This window comes from Scylla paramamosain, chromosome 12 (genome assembly GCF_035594125.1).
Source record: "Scylla paramamosain isolate STU-SP2022 chromosome 12, ASM3559412v1, whole genome shotgun sequence".
In the NCBI taxonomy this organism is placed as follows: Eukaryota; Metazoa; Arthropoda; class Malacostraca; order Decapoda; family Portunidae; genus Scylla; species Scylla paramamosain.
The window spans coordinates 3,119,773-3,142,500 of NC_087162.1; the positions used below are offsets into that span (position 1 = coordinate 3,119,773).

Sequence of the window (22,728 nt, forward strand, 5' to 3'; positions counted from 1 at the left end):
CTTTATGTTTTATTCCCTTTCTTGGTCTTTTTTATAGTTTTTCGTTCATAAAAAAATAAAGATAATATCCTATTCATAATTTAGGAGGCTTCCATAAATATCCATTTGTTAATCTGTGTATCTGTTCAAATATCTGTTTGTCTATATATCTATCTGTCTGTTTATCCAGAGAGAGAGAGAGAGAGAGAGAGAGAGAGAGAGAGAGAGAGAGAGAATGTTTAATTACTACTAAAACAAGATTCCTTAGGATTACACTCTTAACTTAGTTACCCTTTCACAAATAAATTTTCTTTCTCTGAGTTTCCCATAGAAAACGAAGATCTTCCCTTGTCTACAACAGTATCTACACAAAGGTGTCACACAGGTGTCGACACGCACCAGCTCCTCGGGGTTCCAGCGACCTCGTCCCCCAAGTCTGGACGCCCGAGGGTTCTACAGAGGACGCGAGACTCCCACGATCCCATGCACTTGTCCGCCTGCTTGTGAGATCTGAGGTCACACATCTGCCTCCCTTCTAGACTCTCCTCTCTTGAACCTCTCAGTGACTCGGTGATTCACTCCTCTGTGCCAGTGAGGCTTCGGATCAGTGAGCCCAAAGAGTTGTGCATTGAAAATATTGTCAGTTACTTTGGCCCTCGTGATGTGAGATTGTGTTGGCGGTGTATGCTGCCGCGGCTGGCGTCACTGTGGACATGCTGTGGTTATTAGTGGTAAGTGTTATGCACGTTACTTTGGACATGACTGTGAGTGTCCAGCTTAATCCCAACCTCACTGAACTAAGGAGTGACGCAAGGCAGCGCGGAACGAAACGATGAAATGAACGAAGGCCCAGAAAATTATTCCTTAGACAGTGACGACACTACTGTATATTTTTGACATACGATACAGACTCGATGGATTCCCTGCATATCTTTAATTTTCTGTATCATGTGATGGAGACTTTGGTGGTGTGACGGGAAAGAAAAAATGTGCTAAAACCACCGAAGTGTATTGTCGCAATATTGGTTTAATCTTTCTCCAAAGGCTCAAAAGAATATGATCACGTGTGTGATAATGTATCCCAACATTCCACTTTTAGATTTTCTGAACTTGCTCTGTTTTTCCTGTTGTGTCAGAAGCATTGTGTAAATTGACAGATTATATTTTTCTCGGCAACAGGAGCTGCTTATGACACCGGAAGATAATCAAAGGGTGGGTAAGTGGTGGGCAGCATAAACTTTAAAGTCACGTTCACAACATTGACGCAAGGTTTCGTTTCCAAGGCGTTTCATTGTAAGGGACGTGTTATTTCTGTATCATCCAGGAACCTTCATTACATTGTGTTGTCGGCAAGACTCATTTCCTGACTCATCCTGAACATGTGGACGAGCAAATGAGTCGCCTGTCACTCCAGGGTATTACTTGTTTCTGCTGTGTATACCACCATGTTTTCTTCCAAGATCATTATATTGTAAAGTATTTTGGACTTGTAAGTTATTTCCTCAACTGCACAATAGCACACGCGCGCGCGCGCGTGTTTGTGTGTGTGTGTGTATGTGTCACTGGGCTTCACTCAACACTATCTTCAACAGACACAACCTCCTAAACTGGTTTCCATAAGTTGAAAAAAATAAATAAATAAACAATTGTTAAACACTTCTAATTCATTAATAATGTTCGTCATTAACAACTAATTTATTCAGTTTCATACAGTGTTTTACAAAATAATTTAACAACTGTCTCTTATTTATATATGATACACAAAGGTCACTCTTAAGAAAAAGTACTGATAACTGACAAGAGCGAGAGTTCTATCTAAATTACACCAAATGAAACCCCCGCCAAGGAAGATTCCATGGAAATTTCCCCCATGGTAAATAACCCAAGACCTAACCTAGCCTAATCTATCACAGGAGGACGTTACTTTGGAGGGGAAATATTGTGGGTGGAATGGTCGGAAGCGAATTCATTCAGATGGAAACTTCAATATATGGGCATGTTCATTACTGAGGAAGACCGAGTGTTGGGCTGGTCGGGATGCAGAAACTATTACCGCTCATATTATCAATAACGATGATGAAATATAATAATAATAATAATAATAATAATAACAATAACAATAATAATAATAATAATAACAACAACAATAAAGCTCAGCGCGTCTTCCTGACGTAAAGAAAATGCAGAAGTTCTACAGAATCTCAAAATCAGCTTCCCCAGTGAGTGAAGTAAAAGTCCATTGCATCACAAAATCATCACAAAGTCCACTCCCGAAGTGTCCTGACTGATGCCATGATCCCTTCTGGTCGTGCTTTGGATCATATTCTGAAACACTTCTACATCGCACCTCAATTACTTTCAAGAGGCTCTAGTTGAAGTTGCGCATATCTTTAAATGTGTATTTTTTCACAGTTTTAGTGATAGATTAACAAGATTTCTACATTATTAAAGATAGAAACAGTCTTGAGAAAGCGACTAATCATCTCTGTGCCCTTTGAAAGTACTCATGGTGAGAGAGCAAAGCGTTTCTGAATATGGGGCTTTTGTGTGGAGCAGCAGCTGCAGGCAGAAGGACGGGTGGTTACGTGCAGAAGAAAGGGAAGCCACCCGAGTTTACCTGAAGGTCTTGGAGAGGAGGAAAAGGAAGGCCAATATCCGGTAGCCCACTACTAAGGCTATTATGGAACCGACGTCCACCCACAGGTTATCCTGAAGGTGATGGTAAATTAGGATTGTGGTTTCATGGAGGATAGGTAGTGTGTGTGTGTGCGTGTGTGTGTGTGTGTGTGTGTGTGTGTGGGTGGGTTCATGATGGTGGTGATGGTATAGATGAGTGATGATATTCTTAAGAAGAAGAAAAAAGATGGGAAATGGAAACAGAATGGGAAAATTATAAATGATAGTAACCTGTATGAATGGAAATATATAAACAATCCTGAACAAAAATCATATCGTATTTGTGGCGTTGGTAAGCATATACCAAATGAAAATAGCACAAAACAAACGCTAATAATCATGACATGCCTTTCCGACTCCCTCCCGGTCAACTTATGAACTTGACTTACCACATCAAAGCCAAGCTTCTCCATCACCTTGTCCTCGACAATCACAGTCGTGTTCTCGGTGGTTATGTTTTCGAAATCCTTCCACTGGTTGATACTCAGAGCCTCAAAGCTGTACTTGAACCACGACAGGTAACTCAGCCAGTCCAGGTACGGAGGAATAGTCCTGTAGGGGTAAAGGAAGTGAGTTCATGCTTTAGAAATGACTGTCTCTCATCCTTTCAAAAAGGATGCAAATTTACATTCAAATACTCAAAGGCCGCTACTTGAAGCAGTCAGGAAAGGCAGTCTGTTTTCTTGATCCATGTACTCAGCGCCACACTAAGAAATACCAAACCCTGACGGGTGAGACGGGCAGACGGGGATCAAGAGGAAGACAAAACTGAATTTGTAAATAGTCTACTGAAGGACATGAGGAATTAGACAGGAATTGGATAGAGGAACTGGACAGAGAAACTGGACAGAGGAACTGGACAGAAGAACTGAACAGAGGAATTGGACAGAGGAACTGGACAGAGGAAATGGACAGAGGAATTGGACATAGGAACTGGAAAGAGAAATTGGACATAGGAACTGGACAGAGGAATTGGACAGATGAACTGGACAGAAGAACTGGACAGAGGAACTGGACAGAAGAACTGGACAGAGGAACTGGACAGAGGAACTGGACAGAGGAGTTGGACAGAAGAACTGGACAGAACTGGACAGAGGAACTGGACAGAAGAACTGGACAGAGGAATTGGACAGAAGAACTGGACAGAAGAACTGGACAGAGGAACTGAACAGAGGAACTGGACAGAGGAATTCGACAAAGAAACTGGACAGAGGAATTGGACAGAGGAACTGGACAGAAGAACTGAACAGAAGAACTGGACAGAGGAATTAGACAGAGGAATTGGACAGAGGAATTGGACAGAAGAACTGGAGAGAGGAACTGGACAGAAGAACTGGACAGAGGAACTGGACAGAGGAACTGGACAGAGGAATTGGACAGGGGAACAGGTCATCACGGCACTTAATTCAGGCGGCAGAGGACAACAGGGAAGAAAAGCATGATCATCAAAGTCAAGAATACGGCACTTCTACTCTGAACCTTACATGTTCCTGAGTAACCTTTAGTTAGATGAGATAAAATTCTTGTATCAGTTTTCTGTTTCTGTCTTGAGAATACATGCATTCATTCCTCCTCAACTGCCAACAGTATGCTCTATTTATTTACACAAACTTTATAAATTTTATCTAATATTTAATTCACTGAAGTCAAATGTTTATCATAAGTAATCTACCTTTCAGCCCTTCACACATTTCAATTATTCATAGCTAACATTATTTATTCTTTTCACTAAAAGTTTTGCTTATTCACTTAATAGAAGCATAACAACCCGGTATTTAGTAATGAAATCCATTGCCCTAAGAGAGAGAGAGAGACATAAAGGTATGTTTCTTGTTATCATTGTTAGCTTTTGTCTCCATTTGTAATATCTCTAACATTCTTTATGCCGACATACAATTATGGCTCGTATTTTGAAACGTTTTGTACTCTCGCCACGACTATTTTCAAAGACCACAAAGATGATTAGCTGGGTTCTCAAGAGTCTTTCTGCTGCTAATCATATAAAAATTTTGTTAATCTACCAAAAGAACCGTAAAAAAAAGCCCTTGATAAAAACCCATGCAAATTCAAGTAGAGAATTTCAAATGTAGTGTAGGTGCGGCGTAGAAGTGTTTCAGAATATGGTCCATACTATAAGAAATATCAAAGTATAATAATGTATCAATTGCTGCAGAAGGAAATGTAAAGTTTGTATACACCGTAACATTCACACCCGGAGCGAGGTACCCACCCAGGCTTCATGTAGAACCCGCCAAAGAGCAGCAGGGGGAAGGTGAGCGGCGTGGAGAGAACCAGCGCCGTCTGGTAATTCTTGGCCAAGCAAGAGATCATGTAACCTGCGACGAGAGAGGCTTTTATGAGAGAAAGGAAACTGAGCTGTGATGGTACTGTCGGGAAAACTCTGAAATGGTATATCTTTTGTCCTTTTCATTAACACTTTTCTATGCGGTCAAAATAGTTCATCAGTTTCTCTGTCTGTTTTTTTTTTTTTTTTTTCATGCATTTCTTATACCAGATTAGAGTTTCCCCAATAGCACGGTTGGTAGGGGTGGTGATGAAGGAGGTGTATGGTCATGAGGGATGCGTGTTGAGGAAGGTTAGGCGGTGATAAAGAATGTGTGTGGTGGTGAGGTAGAAGAGGCAGTGGTGAGCCAGCTGAGGTGGTAGTGAGGAAAGTGGAGTAGTGATGAGGGACATGGGGTGGTGAAGAGAGCTGTGTGTGATAAAGGACGTAAGGTAATGAGTTTTACAAAAGGCTTACTGATTTTATTGACTGTTTTCACTTGTCTCTTGAATGGGTGTAGGAATCTAAAGGGAGAAAATGCTCTAGATTTTTTTTCTTATATATATACTTGTAATAAAATGAGGTAGTATTATAAAAGTCAAGTAAGATTGTCTGTTTGGACGCGTAGTGAGACATAACGAAGGAAGATTTTACGTATAGGGTGAGTGTTGAGAGCTGGAGACAGAGAAGGGAAGAGGGATGATGATGCTCACCGTATGAGACAGCGACGTTAGCCACGATGATGATGATGAAGGATGCCATGAAAAAGCGTTCTGCCTCTGGTCTGTGGGAGGCGGCGAGGAACACATTAGAACCGGATCCGGCTTTGTGTGTGTGTGTGTGTGTGTGTGTGTGTGTGTGTGTGTGTGTGTTCTTACGTAATTTTATTCATACAGGATTACATTCACCTTGTTACGTCCCATTTTTCTTTACTTTTATCATATGAATCTTTCAAAATATGAATGTTTCTGACACACACTACATACTACTTCCGGCAATACACTCCACTACTTTATTACCATGTCTGGAAAGCTAGATTTTCTTGTATTTACTTTAACTTTTTGTTATGTCATATGTCTTGCACCCGTATTCAGAAACAATATCGAAGGCCACAGAGATGATTAGCAGGGTTCTCAAGACTTTATCTACCGTTAATAATTTAGAAATCTTATTAATCTGTCACTAGAACCATAAGAACACCCTTAGAAAAACCCGCATAACTTCAACTAGAGCCTTTTGAAAGTAGCAGAGGTACGGCGCAGAAGTGTCTCAGAATGCGGTCCTTGGTGTAATGAATGAGTGCATCGCAGACCCACCTGAGGCCCACCATGTAGTAGGCAATGGCCATGAAACCGAAGGGGCTGAGGATGAAGAAGGGCAGCTCGACAAGGTTACGCGTGAGGAAGTAGACGTCGGTACGGTAGAGGCCATTCCAGTGCTCCCGTAAGAATAGAGGCATTTCGGCTGAGAAGGTCTGTCGAAGCGGAGAAGGACGGACAGTTGAGGGTAAGACATGACGAAGCAAAGCATAAGAGAAAAGGATAGCGTACAAGACGTGAAAGTAGAATATTTTTGCAATATATATATATATATATATATATATATATATATATATATATATATATATATATATATATATATATATATATATATATATATATATATATATATATATATATATATATATATATATAAGTAGAAATGTTGATTACTAGTAACTTGCTATGGCAAAGCATGAAACTTGTGAAAATATAAAGGAAAATAAGATTTCTGAATAAACAGCTATAAGTGATAAACAGACATATATTATGGCCCGTATTCTGACACACATTGTTTCTCTCACCACGACTGTTTTCAGAGGCTACAGAGATGAATAGCCGGATTCTTGCGAGTGTTTTTTTCTGTTATTAATATAGAAATCTTGTTAATTTGTCACTAGAAAAACACCCTTAAAATCCCGTGCAACTTCAACTGGAGCCTTTTGAATGTACTGATGATACGGTGCAGAATTGGTTCAGAATATATATAGTCCTGTGATTGACAGCAGTAGGAGATGAAGGATTGACTGACTGACTGACTGACTGGATCACTTGACGTCGCAGGAGGAAAGGAAGACTCACCGTGACTACGGGGAACATATTTGAGAAGGACATATTGGTGACGAAAACGAAGAGCACGCCGCTGATGTTCGCTACTGACGTCGGGGTGATACCATCTTTGCCCAGGTCCAGGTAGATCAAACCAAACACTATAGCGAAAAACTGCCCCAGGAAAAATAGTAACATGAACTCGGGTAAAGATCCAGCAAGGGCGAGGCAGCTTTTAAAAGTGGATAATGATGATAATAGTAATGATGATGATGATGATGATGATAATGATAATAATAATAATAATAATAGTAATAATAATAATAATAATAATAATAATAATAATAATAATAATAATAATAATAATAATAATAAAATAAAATAACAATAATAACTGTGACCTTTTCTTCTTTTTTCTTTTTTCTTCTTTCTTCTCATTATTATTATTATTATTATTGTTATTACCATTATTATTATTATTATTATTATTATTATTATTATTATTATTATTATTATTATTATTATTATTATATTATCACTGATGTATTTATTTATGTATACATATAGATTTATATGCTTATAGATTGTTTATTAATTATTAATTTTTCGCTGAACAATTTGCGATAGGTTTCAGTATGAAGATGCTAGAATAATATTAAAGTCAAGTTGTTGTATTGATTAAACCTATGTCAATTAACAGTTCTTTATGTTAATATAAGATCTTGCGGAACTTTATATAGGGTTAACTTATGAATGAATTGACAGTTACTAATTTCCAGTCTATTAGCTGAAAAAAAAGATCAAATACATCCTCACACATTTTTAAGATGAGCCAAGACCTACAGGCCACACGAAGGACACAACAAGCTGCGTCTCGCCTTCAGACTCACCAGAGATTGCGAGAGCTTCACCGTGAGCAGGATCGGGGCGCGCATCTGCTCCAGGGTGGCTCTTCTGGTCATGGCGGCGAACTGATTGAACCAAGAAGCTCTGTAGGGACTCTTAGGCAAGTTTATTTTGGCCAGGCCGTCACCGCGCTCTGGTGGTTTCATGGCTTGGTCGATGTACCTCCTCATCTCCATGCCTTCGCCATCTCTAGTGGAACAGGAACAAAACATGCATGGTGACGGAAATTACAAGGAAACAGGTTATTGTTATTTTTGTATTGATTTGTGGATGAAAGATGTTGTGTTTAGAATAAAAGAACAGGAAGAGCATTTTTTTTCTTCGTCATTTACTCGAGTTTTACCTGAAGGAATCGCAGGCATGGGACACGAACTGGCGACACTCCTCTTCCATGCCTCCCCGGATGGCCAATGTGTAGATGAAGTGGTCCCCGGGGTTGTAGTTCAGCGGACAGGGGTGCTCCAACCTGCCGCCACAATAAGAGGTCACCACACCCACACACCTGACAATCATGAGTCTAGCACGTTATTCTCAGACTGGTAGATCACACACACACACACAGACACACACACACACACACACAGACACACACACACACACACACACACACACACGCACACACCTGGTGAAGAAGAGATGCGCCTCCTGCACCGTGCCCATGAAGGCGACGCGTCCCTCGGCCAGCAGCAGGAGGCGGTCGAACATGGCGAACACCTCTGAGCTGGGCTGGTGGATGGTGGCGATGACAGTCTTTCCCAGCTCTGTCATCTTCTTCATGGCATTCACGACGCTCTGGGCCATGAAGGAGTCCAGGCCGGAGGTGGGCTCGTCACACAGCAGCAGCAGCGGGTTGGTGATCATCTGTGGCATTGTGGAGTCACTCTCTCACTCACAAGAAACCAAGGATAACAGTCACGTAGTAGTCAATAAGGACCATTTTTTTTTTAAACACATCGGCGACGCGCTTCAACTACATTTAAAATGCTCTAGTTGAAGCTGCAAGGTTTATAAGGATGTTTTGAAGCTTGTAGAGACAGATTAACAACATTTCTACATTATTAACAGGAGAAACACTCTTGAGAACCTGGCTAATCACCTTTGTGGCCTTGGAAAATAGATGGGGTGATCATCTATCGCGGCATTGTGGATCATTCGGTCACACGATAGGTGGAAATAAGTATCATTCATACAGGGACTGACACGTGTAGGCCTGATGGCTCATGCTGCTTCCACCTTTTTTTTCTTATGTTATGTTCTTATGTTCACTGAGAACACTTCACCAAGAATGGTAGTCAGGTAGTAGTGTGTAAACCTTACGAGTCCACTTGCATGGTGGTAAGTGTTGTTATATGACAACGATACTGATCTTTTTCAGTTATCACATACTGTCTGCCTTTGTAGCGATGTGCCATAGGGTGTCATCCCTCTTTATGTGTATGTGTATATATATATATATATATATATATATATATATATATATATATATATATATATATATATATATATATATATATATATATATATATATATATATATATATATATATATATATATATTATTTAGTTTTTTATTATTGTTGCGTATTTTCTACCGTTATGAATTCAAATAAGAGAATCTGCGTATAAATCTAATTCTGGAAACAGCAATAAAGATCTATATGCAATGTACATGTATGAGTTATATACTGGGTATGCAGTGCGTATTGCATATTAACATAAAATATTCTCGACATGTTACCGTACATTACAAAGAAAATAAATAACTATCAAATGATTAATACTAACAAGTTTATACAACTTATTATATCTCGCTGAACACGGCTGGAACATTGCCACTGTCCATCTCACACACACACACACACACACACACACACACACACTGTCCCATCATCGCCACCCACCTCGCAAGCAAAGGCAAGCCGCTTCTTCTCTCCGCCTGAGATTCCCTTCATGCGGCCTGGGATGCCGATATTGGTCTTGGCGCACTTGTTGAGGCCCAGCTGTGAGGGGAGGCAAGGGAGAGAGAGGTGAGGTAGACGAAATGTAAAGTAAGTTTGAGGATGAGTTGCTGTGCTCCGTTGTCTCATCACTAAAATGATAAAATGTGTTATCCTAATTACTGTCATCGCGAAGAATACTTAAATCACTAAAATCAGTAAATAAACGGTTCGTATTCCTAACGCCGGGGAAGAGTAGGTACCCAGCAGGACTCTGAACCAATCAGTGGAGACTTGTGACGTAATGTGTGGCGATATCCAATAGGCAAAAAGAGTCGTTCATGCACGTTGTCAGTCCTCAGTTCTCTCGCGTAGTAGTGTGCATTGTGGCTGTTTATCTGTGTTTATCTGGAAACTGGGACGTCATCAGCTGTCAGGGGTTTTGAGGTAAGTTCTGGAAATCGCAGTGAGTGACGAGGAAAGGATAAATTGTAAGATGAGTGCACAGCAGTCGCTCAGAAGCAGTATTATAAGACTTTACCATCAACGTGGCCGGCTTCCCACCTCCTCCAAAGCCAGTCACAAGTCATCCAGGTTTATTGTGCTGATTGCTTCCAAGCAAAGTCATGATCACATTCTTATTTAGGAACACGTGCTTGGTAAGGCCGTGGTGTGCCGAGAACGGTGGTACGGGTAACATGTAAAGCAGTGACGGATATAAAGCAGGTGACGAGCGGGATATGCTGGTGGCAGTAAATTAGTTCGGACAAGTGAACGATTGTTATAAAGCACACTCGAGCCTTGTTTCGTCATGTTATATGTTGTTATGAATCTTAAGGACAACGACGACTTTTCTTTCTTGTAAATCGATCCTAGCCAAATTTGGAACTCTGTGGGGAAGCCTGGAGTGGTGCACCTTGATAGGGAAGCCTTTTGTGTGGTGAACCAGCTTCCCGAGATACGATACGTTTCACCATTGTCGATCCGCCCGCCCCGTTCATTGCTACTTTGCAGTTCGTTATTATTTATTTATTTATTTATTTATTTTTCTATGACCATGAGCCATTGGAATGGCATTGTAATGGAGGAGAGATAAAGGAACTTAAAAACGTTCTTATTTTATGTGTATGTATGTATGTACCTGATCTGGGAAGAATCTAGATGCTTGTGGATGGTTGTACGAGTAAAAGCTGTGTCCACACTATCGGGCAGTGCACGACGGCAAACACTGTTACCATATCCCGTTGTCATACACAAGCTGCCAGTTTGAGTGGCGGGCACGGAGGTGACATCTGAAGCAGGAAAACGACGGGCAAACAAACGAGCGGCTGCCCGTGAGTTCACTTGAGAGAAACATCTGAAACCGCCTCGTCTGGTCTGTGGTGTGAAACACTAAATGTTTCCTCGGACCAAGGTACTTACTTCCTTCACATTTCTGTGTGTATCGTAATCATGTGTGCTGTGCTAGGCATGGTGAGACCGCTCTCACACTTTGCTGTCCTTTTAATGCCTACTGAATAACTTGAACTGCCCAACAGAACCACCTCTCGAGCGGTGTCGAGTAGCATATGAGGCTATACAGGCAAACCCTGCCCGTTGTGGGCAGAGCCTGACGGGCTCTGTCCACGAGTGAAGGGTTTACATTGATCTGGTAGCACTTTGTTACCATATCAATTCCTGTAATTTTTACGTTTCTGACGTCACCAACTACGCATAGTGGTATGGTAACAGTGCCCGTCGGGCACTGCTCGATAATGTGGACACGGCTTATCTGTGTTCACTGCCTTGCCTTTTCCCTGTGTGTGTGTGTGTGTGTCGCGATGTCAAATACAGGTAGTGTGGTGTTTCTTCTCATCTACGTCACTACACACGTCACCAACGCGTCACTATACACACGTCACCACCACGACATTACACCACCACGTCACTATCACGTCACCACCACGTCACTACATACACACGTCACCGCAGCGTCACAACATACATAGATTTCATTGGCCACAAAAATACAGACTAAATAAAACGAAGGATATAAGCTAGGTTATTACCCATATAAAGAACAGAACAACAGAGCAACATTTACATACGCACCTCCGTCATGACTTCGGCCACCCTTCGCTTCCTCTCCGCTTCGGACACCTCCTTGCCGATCCTCAGCTGGGCCTGGTGGTGGTGGAGACTGGGATTAGGTGCGGGAAGGAAGTGAGTTATTAGTGGCGATGTGCTGTTTGCTGGAGTGGACAAGTGGCGCAGTGGTTGATCTGATTGATTGATTTGGTTCCACAACAACTATAAAGAGAATGATGGTAAGGAGAGGGAAGGAAGAAGTAATTGGCAGGATGAAGTGAAAGGTGATTTACGGAGATGATGGTTAACTATGGAGAGAAAAGAGGCTATACACTATTAAGGAACGAGAGAGAGAGAGAGAGAGAGAGAGAGAGAGAGAGAGAGAGAGAGAGAGAGAGAGAGAGAGAGAGAGATGCACAGGAAGATACTAGGGGAAAATATGAGGTAAATGAAAGAGAGAAGAGGGGAAGAAGATTTAATAAACAGTATTATATCGTTATCGTCTCCAAAGATAAAGACGAGGAATTAGTTGTGAATTAAGGTAGGACAATACTTTAATAACAATATCTCAGTTATTCTTTATAATAAGGCCGTGTCACGTAAATGTAAAAATCTTTGAAGGGACGAGTCTGATGGGGCTGTAATACTCGTACCTCGGAGAATGTGCTGAGTCTCGGATTTTTCTTTTTTAAGTCCAGTGAGCTCAGCACCACTTCTGCATCACTTCATAAGCATAGCCGGAATTGCATTTGTTTATAGGCAGAGTATCGGTGTGCATGCTCAGGAGTCCATGACGTATTACGGAGGTGTGACGTCACGTTCTTTTCCGCCAATAATTAAGAATTTAATTATTTCTGGCTAATGGCAAGACAGCACGTTACCCTGCAGACAGGAGGGAACCACTGCAGGTAGGAGATGGATTTCAGTTTGAGCATGGCTGTTATCGTGACAGAATGGATTAAGTGCGATACTATTTTTGAAATTATACTGCAAATTACATTTTCGAGGCGATTCAGCTATAGTTTTCGTTCGTATTGCTTTTTACCGCAATCTGTGCAGTGCAGGGGATGTAACAGGCCTTGTAAGTATATATCAGATAAGGATAGATAGCGTCGGTCAGGTTAAAGTTCTTCAGGATTAGGCTAGGTTAGTGTCCTTAAGGGTGGAGCACACTAGGGTTTTGTTAAGTAAGGTTAGAATAGGTTAATATCCTTAATGGGGGTCCAGTGGGATCTTCTTTCTTCCACTTAGGTTAGGTTAGGTTAGTGTCCTTAAAGGGGAGGTCTTGTCCGTCTATGTACGGAGTGCTACTCACTCATATGGGGAGCTTCAACTCACGCTGCATTCCTAAACAGGCTGGAGTCAAAAGATTCTTTCAATAGTTACACCAGAGTTGTATCTCTCAATCTTCTGCTTTTAATTTTCATGGTTATTGCTTCTTTCAACTTGGTACCTGCTTGAGTCCCACAACCACGGCTTCAATGCACAAGACCACTTATTTACTCTCACACCTATCCTGCCCACCTTAATAATGGAAGTTAACCGGTTTTTCACTCTTACCCCTTTTGTTGGTGAACTACTGAACTCTTTCCCTGTTTTTTTTTTCTTACGATTTGAACTGTTTCAAAAAAGGAAGGTGAAGGTGCCGCACTCCCGTGATAAATTAACCAATGCTCAATCATCTCCCTCCCTTTTTGGGGTAGATCGTAAGCTTTTCTTATTAATTTTTGTGTCCTTGGCTGGGCTCCCTGACACGTAAACGATTGTGAGTGTGAGTGTCTATGTGGGAGAGAGAGAGAGAGAGAGAGAGAGAGAGAGAGAGAGAGAGAGAGAGAGAGAGAGAGAGAGAGAGAGAGAGATGTAGGCAAAAACATTAGACAAAAAAGGATAAGAAGATAAGGGAAGTATGATGTAGTAAGATAGTGATGAATAATGATAATGATTCGTAAGCTTTTTTTTATTATTAATTTTTGTGCCCTTGGCTGGGCTCCCTGACACGTAAATAATTGTGTGTGTGTATCTATGTGGGAGAGAGAGAGAGAGAGAGAGAGAGAGAGAGAGAGAGAGAGAGAGAGAGAGAGAGAGAGAGAGAGAGAGAGAGAGAGAGAGAGAGAATGTAGGCAAAAGCAGTTGATAAAAAAAGGATAAGAAGATAAGGGAAGTATGATGTAGTAAAGTAATGATTATGTTGATGAGGAGGAGGAGGAAGAAGAGAAGGATGCCAGTGAAAGGAAGATAGGAAAATAAAAGGAAAGGAAGCTGGAAAAGGGGAAACGAATAATTTTTTCATTGCACCCTCAGCATCTCTGAATAGCATTGCAATACTTGGTGTTTGCGCCACTTATAATCAACACAACTTCTGTACATATGTGTATGTGGTAAGTGTGTAATCTTTAGTCCAGGAAAAAATCATATATATATATATATATATATATATATATATATATATATATATATATATATATATATATATATATATATATATATATATATATATATATATATACACACACGATTCGTTATTTGACCTTGTTATGTTAGTAAATAACGTATTTTTACAGCATGCCAGTAACGATTTTTTTGCAATATTTGTCCTTATGATACGAGTTATTAACGATATTTTGCAATACAGTCTTTATATTGCCAGAAATTGACGTTTTGCAGCATTCGCCCGTATGTTGCCATGACAAGGCTGCCTCATGTTTACTCACGTTGAAGTGAAGCTGTTCCTCGACGGTGAAGACGCCCGTGAAAAGATCCTCCTGCTGCACATAGGCAGACACTCCCGCGATGGTCCGCATGTCCACGGGTCTTCCGTTGATGTGAATGTCGCCCTTGATTTCCAGCTTCCGTGTCCTGCGGGAGGAAGGGCAGTGTAGCAGGAAAATGGACAGTCATATTATAGAAGCAATCTTATGAAGCACGATCCTGAATGCAGCAGAGGAGAACGTTGGGGGCAATGTTAATTGATTTCTAGTACGAGTCGTTATCATATTCTTCTCCTCTCTGCAGCTGAGGAACTGAAAAACTCCCACGATAATCCAAAGAAGAGACATTTCCTTGTGTGCCCAGGCAGTCAACACACGTGGACGCGACCAGAGCCTCGCCTACCTGTAGGTGAGGACGTTGAGTAGTGTTGTCTTGCCTGCCCCCGAGGCGCCCATGATGGCCAGCATCTGCCCGCCCTCACACACGCCCGACACTGTGGGAAGAGCGGGAACAATCAATCCACGCCCCGTCCTGACACACCTGCACACACCTGCATTTCTGTGGTCTCTGATTATTCCTATATTTACTTGGCCTACTGTCATTTAAATTATTCGTGAAAATTCTAATTTTAGATAAAATTCCTTATTTGACTCTCTATAGGCATCACATCCTCCTGGCACACTTTGGCTGCCGTGCCAGTCGCCGCGCCTACCGCGGGATTGATGGAGCAGTTGATTTACTGAAACACTCAAGGCATATGGTGCTGTCCGCCAGAGGAAAGATGTCATTTTAGTTAAGACAGAATTACTGAAATTCTTTGATAAGAACATCTAATGAATAACAGTTTGGCTGAATGTCATATCAGCATGTCTTATCTGATGACCTCCACTTTAAAGAGGTAATATACTATCTTGCCATAGAAATAACACCATAACGCTTTGGAATGGATTTGAATTAAGAGTAAAAGTGGATGTGTAAAGCTATGAAAGAAAGGCTCCTCTCGTTCGATGCATGATTGCCTTTCCGTAGCTTTTTTCTTTAGTGCCTCGCCCACCGCTTCTCATGGAACATGCAAAAGAAAAAAATCTCGGTCAGTCATTAATAAATGCTAAAAACTCTACCTTGGACGATTCTGGGCTTGTTCCTCCCTCTCCACCCTCTGACTACTTCATGCCACCTATTAAAATCCTTCGCAATGAAGTTTTTCCATGCCCTCGCTGGCCTAAACCCTCGGAAGGCTTATGGACCTGATGGGGTCCCTCCTATTGTTCTCCGAATCTGTGCCTCCGTGCTTGCACCTTGCCTAGTCAAACTCTTTCAGCTCTGTCTGTCAACATCTACCTTTCCTTCTTGCTGCAAGTTCGCCTACATTCAACCTGTTCCTAAAAGGGTGACCGTTCTAATCCCTCAAACTACCGTCCTATTGCTTTAATTTCCTGCCTATCTAAAGTTTTTGAATCTATCCTCAATAGGAAGATTCTTAAACATCTATCACTTCACAACCTTCTATCTGATCGCCAGTATGGGTTCCATCAAGGCCGCTCTACTGGTGATATTCTGGCTTTCCTTATTGAGTCTTGGTCATCCTCTTTTAGAGATTTTGGTGAAACTTTTGCTGCTGCCTTGGACATATCAAAAGCTTTTGATAGTGTGGCACAAAGCTTTGATTTCCAAACTACCCTCCTACGGTTTCTATCCTTCTCTCTGTAACTTCATCTCAAGTTTCCTTTCTGACCGTTCTATTGCTGCTGTGGTAGACGGTCACTGTTCTTCTAAATCTATTAACAGTGGTGTTCCTCAGGGTTCTGTCCTGTCACCCACTCTCTTATTATTCATTAATGATCTTCTAAACCAAACTTCTTGTCCTATCCACTCCTACGCTGATGATACCACCCTGCACTTTTCCACGTCTTTTCATAGACGTCCAACCCTTCAGGAGGTAAACATATCACGCAGGGAAGCCACAGAACGCCTGACTTCTGATCTTTCTAAAATTTTTGATTGGGGCAGAGCAAACTTGGTATTGTTCAATGCCTCAAAAACTCAATTCCTCCATCTATCAACTCGACACAACCTTCCAGACAACTATCCCCTCTTCTTCAATGACACTCAACTGTCCCCCTCTTCTACACTGAACATCCTCGGTCTGTCCTTTACTTATAATCTGAACTGGAAACTTCACATCTCATCTCTAGCTAAAACAGCTTCTATGAAGTTAGGTGTTCTGAGACGTCTCCGCCAGTTTTTCTCAACCCTCCAGCTGCTAACTCTGTACAAGGGCCTTATCCGTCCATGTATGGAGTATGCTTCACATGTCACTCATACTGCTCTTCTAGACAGGGTGGAATCAAAAGCTTTTCGTCTCATCAACTCCTCTCCTCTAACTGACTGTCTTCAGCCTCTCTCTCACTGCCGCAATGTTGCATATCTAGCTATCTTCTATCGCTATTTTCATGCTAACTGCTCTTCTGATCTTGCTGACTGCATGCCTCCCCTCCTTCCGCGGCCTCGCTGCACAAGACTTTCTTCTTTCTCTCACCCCTATTCTGTCCACCTCTCTAACGCAAGAGTTAACCAGTATTCTCAATCATTCATCCCTTTCTCTGGTAAACTCTGGAACTCCCTGCCTGCTTCTGTATTTCCACCTTCCTATGACTTGAATTCCTTCAAGAGGGAGGTTTCAAGACACTTATCCATCAATTTTTGACCACTGCTTTGACCCTTTTATGGGACTGGCATTTCAGTGGGCAATTTTTTTTTTAGATTTTTGTTGCCCTTGGCCAGTGTCCTTCCTACATAAAAAAAAAATAATATTCTTCGTAAGCGAGCGTCTCTCTGGGGCACGCTTAGTGTTGGGCATGGACGTCCCAGCCACCGGGATGGCAGTGGTTTGGTTCATTAGAATGGCAAGGCTTTCATAAGAGGAAGAAATTATGCACGATTTTTTATCATTATTATAAAACGAAATTTTTAAAGTAACATGATATTCACGCATATAAAGCGTTGGAAAAATTTCACCTGTGCGTTCTTTGCCAAACTGTTGCCAGTATTCTGAAACGCTTTGCTCTCTCACCACAACTTTCCTCAAAGATCACAGACATGATTAAGCGGATTCTCAAGAGTGTTTCTCCTATTAATAATAAAGAAATCCCTTTATTCTGTCACTGACAATATAAAAACCCTTCAAAACCCGTGTAACTTAAGGCAGAGCCTTTTGAAAGTTGTGGGGTTGCTGGGAGAAGTGTTTCTGAATATGGGCCTGGCACTGAAGAGGTCAGGGAGGGAGGTGTAATAAGAGGCTCGTAACCAGGAAACCACGCGTCACTTTGTTCTGTTATAAGGCAATGATTTTCTCTTGTTGTCTAACGAATGCGCTTCTCTAGTACCCACATTTAGAGAGAAGGCAATTTTTGTTTTATGTCTTGAGCCTATAGTGAATGGAGGCTTGTTCATGAAGGCTTAGCTAGAAGACAAGATGTAAAAGTATTAAATGCGACATAAAGGCAAGAGGTTCCTTCATACTCACCGTCCTTAAGGATGTGTACTTTTGGTTTCTTCCTCAACATGTTCCCCCCACCGGCGTACACGTTGAGGTCTCTCCAGGCGTAGGTGACGCCCGCCGTGGGATCCACCTCGCCCCTGTCCTTTAGATCGATGGTATCCATGGTCTGGGGGGAGGACCGAGACAGAGTTTAGGTGCATAACGACTTAGGTAACAAAAGCATAAGGAAAATAAGCTTCATTACAAAAGAAAAAAAAAAAAGGTCAATCTGTTGCAATTTATACGGGTCTTGAAATATTATATAACTCAGTTTCATCTGTGAACACTACAGAGCATCGTCCACGCTACATTAACACAAGGCAGTATCACCATCAGAGCCGCTAACTACGCACTTCACTCATCATGTTGCCTAAAGGAAGGGTCGCCAGTCCATAACAAGTCCAGACACCGCGGAAAGACCTCAGCCGCACTGCTTAGGTGCTGCGCTACTCCTGTGTATCACGCCAAGGCGCATGAGGGGCAAAGCTGCGTGATGTAAACCTTATCAGTCAGCTGAGTGATGGATGTCGATAACAACGTTTATACAACCCAGCCTTGCCAGGTTACATATTAGTTTTACAAGAGGTGTATCCTATAAACATATACTGCCATGTACTATCATACTGCCTTTAGCTTATGATATCTCCTGAATATTTAAATGTTACGATAGCGTAGGTGTGCAGGGAGTGAGGGGACCTGGTGTGGTGGGGAGGTAACAGTTAAGATCTGGAGCATGTTATCTTCGCCAGTGAAAATTTGTCACGGTGACAAGACAAAGCTGCTTGCTCCACTGTTCCTCCCGCCATCCTTTTCTTTCTCCTCGCTCCTTCTGACTTCACCAAGATGTTCCCCTCTAACCCTCCCTCTTCGTCCATTCTTTTTTTCTATGGCAGTAGTAGACGTCCTTTAACTTTTTTATTTCTCCTTTTCCTCTTCTCTCCGTATTTTTATTTCGTTCCTTCTGCTGACAATGCATCTCGAGTGTGGAGGTGCGTGTCGTATCTGTACAAGGCGGCTGTATGACACCAATACTGTTCTTAAGAGGAGGAAGGAATGAGGGCTTACGTTGGGAGGGTAAGGGGGGAGTGGCAAGGCGCAAAAAACTCATAACTTTCGTCTTTAGTTCATGAATGAGATGATAACAAAAGATTAAGAAGAGGAGGAATACTTGTGTGCTTAGTGATAACCTTTCTTTGGTATAATAGGCAGGCACGATTTGTAGGTTCCTTTTGCATTCTTGTGGTATGGTTTTGTGTTGATGTTAGCCGAAGATCACGGTGTTGTGTGTGTGTGTGTGTGTGTGTGTGTGTGTGTGTGTGTGTGTGTGTGTGTGTGTGTGTGTGTGTGTGTGTGTGTGTGTGTGTGTGTGTGTGTGTGTGTGTGTGTGTGTGTGTGTTTCTGTGCGTGTGTTTCTGCATCTGCCTCCCTCAGCTGTGTCCATCTCTATCTGTGTTTAAGAATTGCTTGAGTTAATTTGAAAGATGTTTAGGTCGGAAATTAACTCGAACACTATTAACTGGCCTCCCCATTACCATACCTCAAGAGCCTAGAAACATTGATAAGATTCCCAGGTCAAGGTTAAAGCAACGTAGAGTTAGGTAGATCAGGTGAAAAAATTCTCCCAATCGGTGTACTGGGCCTCAATTCTGTTATTAAATTCCAGGTTGATTCGCCGCGTCATGCTAAGGATTACAGGACTACTGGAGGGCCTTGTGAGAAACAGCACTCCTTGACCCAGCGCTTTCCCTGTATTAATGAACCTCAGTCCTCCGTCAGTGGTTCGTAAAGTTAAAGATATTTGCACGGTGGTGAACATTATGGTGAATGATGAAAGTAAGTATTATTTGTAGTGGTGTGCTATTAAGTCCATTCAGAAGATACGCAAGCAGACAAGGTTTACCACAAATTACATTAAGTGATAATGCACAAACTTTGTTACTGCGGCTAGTTGTATAAAAAAAAAAAATATATATATATATATATATATATATATATATATATATATATATATATATATATATATATATATATATATATATATATATATATATATATATATATATATATATATATATATATATATATATATATATATGCAAAATCCTTACGTAAATAATAATCTAACATCAATTAACTGTGGGTTGAAATTCATCCCAGTTAGAGCCCCTGGTTTGGCGCCATTTGAGAAAGGTTAACAGAAGCAGTGAAAAATTGCTCAGGAAAAGTACTTGGCAAAGCTCTTGTCACATTGGAAGAAAACGAAGAGAAGAGAAAACGGAGAGACGGTGATGTTGCAAGGTACTCTTTCCATCATTCGTTACTCCCACGTCACCTTCCCTCACCGCACCACGCCCACTCAGGCTCAACCTTCACCCTACAAAACTCAAGCCCGCCACAGCTAAACATCGTGCGGCATCCATGACGTAAGTAGCTATTCCATCATATTGTTTTATCAGCTGACTGCACTGACGGGCCGTGTTTGAAGGTTTGGATATACGAGTAAAGGATCTTACGTATTCAGTTATGGTGTATTCTGATACAGGCAGGGCTAAAGGGTGTTATAAATTCCATTAATGACAGGTAATACATGGTGGTGGTTTGAATGTACTGATAACTGCTACATCTATAACATTTAAGTGACTGTTGTAAAAGGTTATTATTAATATCGTCATTTCTCTTATTATCGGTGTCATTATTATCGTATCCATCTTCGTTATTATTACCATTATCATCATCAAGATATTTTTTCTTGATTTATGGCCCATTGATTTTGTATTTGTCAACTTCATCATCATCATCATCTTCTTTCTAATATTTTTTTCTCACTTTCAATCTCATAGTTTATGCACCACTGCCATAATTTCCTGTGGCACTTTACAGCACACACAAGCTCGTATCTCTTGCCTCATCACGGTACGCCTGAAACTCATCCGCCGTTGGAGCCCTGACTCTGCCATATGATAATACAGGTGCTGTGTGTGTGTGTGTGTGTGTGTGTGTGTGTGTGTGTGTGTGTGTGTGTGTGTGTGTGTGTGTGTGTGTGTGTGTGATAAGAATTTGTAAAGATATAATTACCCCCAATTCCTATCTAATTTCGTCTGTTTAATACTTTACTTGCTTGCACTGAAGAGTTTTATGCAGGAGTTGAGACTAGTATTAAAAAAAAAAAAAAGCCACGAAAGGTACGAACTCGATTTATGCTACATAACATTTAAAGTAAATGTACCACCACCACCACCACCACCACCACCACTACTACTACTACTACTACTACTACTACTACTACTACTACTACTACTACTACTACTACTACTACTACTACTACTACTACTACTACTACTACTACTACTACTACTACTACTACTACTACTACTACTACTACTACTACTACTACTGTGAATTGTTCATGTTGACAAGTAGTTGGGTTTAGGAAGGGGGATAAAAACCCAGGGAGGAGTTAGGATTCTTTTAATCTCTAACGTTTCGGCTGAATAGCCATCCTCAGAGAGACTGATTTACATGAGTGAAAACACACTATTTATAACAACATGGGAAAATTTTGTATGTTGTTATAAATAGTGTGTTTTCACTCATGTAAATCAGTCTCTCTGAGGATGGCTATTCAGCCGAAACGTTAGAGATTTAAAAGAACCCTAACTCCTCCCTGGGTTTTTATCCCCCTTCCTAAACCCAACTACTACTACTACCAGCACCCACCGTCATGTCGATAGAAAGCAGCACGGTACGGAAGAGCAAGCTGATACATGACTGATAACTCACAACGTTACAAATCCTCGCGGACACCCTGTAGCTCAGTGTTTCTTAACCTCTTCTGGCTTCAGCACTCTTGTAGTCAGGTGGGGACAGTGCAGCACCCCTCCCACCCCGAAATTCCGGCTAAGATCAATTTACAGAGACCACAACACTGAGTAACACGGACTCCCTGCAAAAGTATGGAGTGTTCACGAGGTTTAGTGTTTTTCATTCCTATTCCAAACTCCATCAACGCGAAGAACAGTGAGGTGAAAGTTTAACAGATAAAACAAAAATAAATAAGTGCACTCAAGTAAAAAACCTTAATTTCGATGCTTGTGTTTTCTGTGGGAGGGACGCTGGCACTGTACCGCCATTCATGCAGCATTTCCCAGCATCCCTTAATATTTATTTTAGTGTCCTCTGTGGATGCACGCTGTAGTTGGTGCTAGTAAATAGTTACTGTCTGTCTACATGTATGTGTCACGTTACTTCATGGACTACTCAATTTCCTGCAAGTCTCTCTCTCTCTCTCTCTCTCTCTCTCTCTCTCTCTCTCTCTCTCTCTCTCTCTCTCTCTCTCTCTCTCTCTCTCTCTCTCTCTCTCTCTCTCTCTCTCTCTCTCTCTCTCTCTCTCTCTCTCTCTCACACACACACACACACACACACACACACACACACACACACACACACACACACACACACACACACACACACACACACACACACACACACACACACACACACACACACACACACACACACACACACACACACACACACAGTAAGA

The 22,728-nt window shown here is 41.5% G+C and overlaps 2 protein-coding genes and 1 long non-coding RNA gene across 5 annotated transcripts in view; 2 read left to right on the forward strand and 1 right to left on the reverse strand.

The window, feature by feature from the left end:
* Nucleotides 1–1,976, forward strand: part of LOC135106082 (relaxin receptor 1-like) — a 70,356-nt gene extending 68,380 nt beyond the window's left edge. The window contains exon 21 of the mRNA XM_064014921.1: nt 365–1,976. Within this exon, the coding sequence (XP_063870991.1) occupies nt 365–493 (129 nt within the window). The 3' untranslated portion in view covers nt 494–1,976. The remainder of the gene's footprint in view (nt 1–364) is intronic.
* Nucleotides 1,660–22,728, reverse strand: part of LOC135105536 (protein white-like) — a 23,280-nt gene continuing 2,211 nt past the window's right edge. Inside the window, exons 1-15 of one of the 3 annotated variants that reach the window (XM_064013745.1) lie at nt 18,539–18,694; nt 18,171–18,312; nt 15,047–15,137; nt 14,647–14,791; nt 11,960–12,031; nt 9,833–9,931; nt 8,555–8,793; nt 8,276–8,398; nt 7,917–8,121; nt 7,060–7,200; nt 6,256–6,413; nt 5,653–5,723; nt 4,886–4,991; nt 3,045–3,207; nt 1,660–2,688 (exon numbers count right to left, since the gene is read on the reverse strand). In XM_064013745.1, the coding sequence (XP_063869815.1) occupies nt 2,593–2,688; nt 3,045–3,207; nt 4,886–4,991; nt 5,653–5,723; nt 6,256–6,413; nt 7,060–7,200; nt 7,917–8,121; nt 8,276–8,398; nt 8,555–8,793; nt 9,833–9,931; nt 11,960–12,031; nt 14,647–14,791; nt 15,047–15,137; nt 18,171–18,312; nt 18,539–18,550 (1,863 nt within the window). In that variant the 5' untranslated portion in view covers nt 18,551–18,694 and the 3' untranslated portion in view covers nt 1,660–2,592. Of the gene's footprint in view, nt 2,689–3,044; nt 3,208–4,885; nt 4,992–5,652; nt 5,724–6,255; nt 6,414–7,059; nt 7,201–7,916; nt 8,122–8,275; nt 8,399–8,554; nt 8,794–9,832; nt 9,932–11,959; nt 12,032–14,646; nt 14,792–15,046; nt 15,138–18,170; nt 18,313–18,515; nt 18,695–22,728 lie in introns of those variants that run through there. The other 2 variants (XM_064013746.1, XM_064013744.1) reach the window with 2 other exon arrangements.
* Nucleotides 9,958–22,728, forward strand: part of LOC135105538 (uncharacterized) — a 61,871-nt gene continuing 49,100 nt past the window's right edge. Inside the window, exons 1-4 of the long non-coding RNA XR_010270888.1 lie at nt 9,958–10,315; nt 19,849–20,018; nt 20,343–20,608; nt 21,066–21,154. This is a non-coding gene — a long non-coding RNA (uncharacterized LOC135105538). The remainder of the gene's footprint in view (nt 10,316–19,848; nt 20,019–20,342; nt 20,609–21,065; nt 21,155–22,728) is intronic.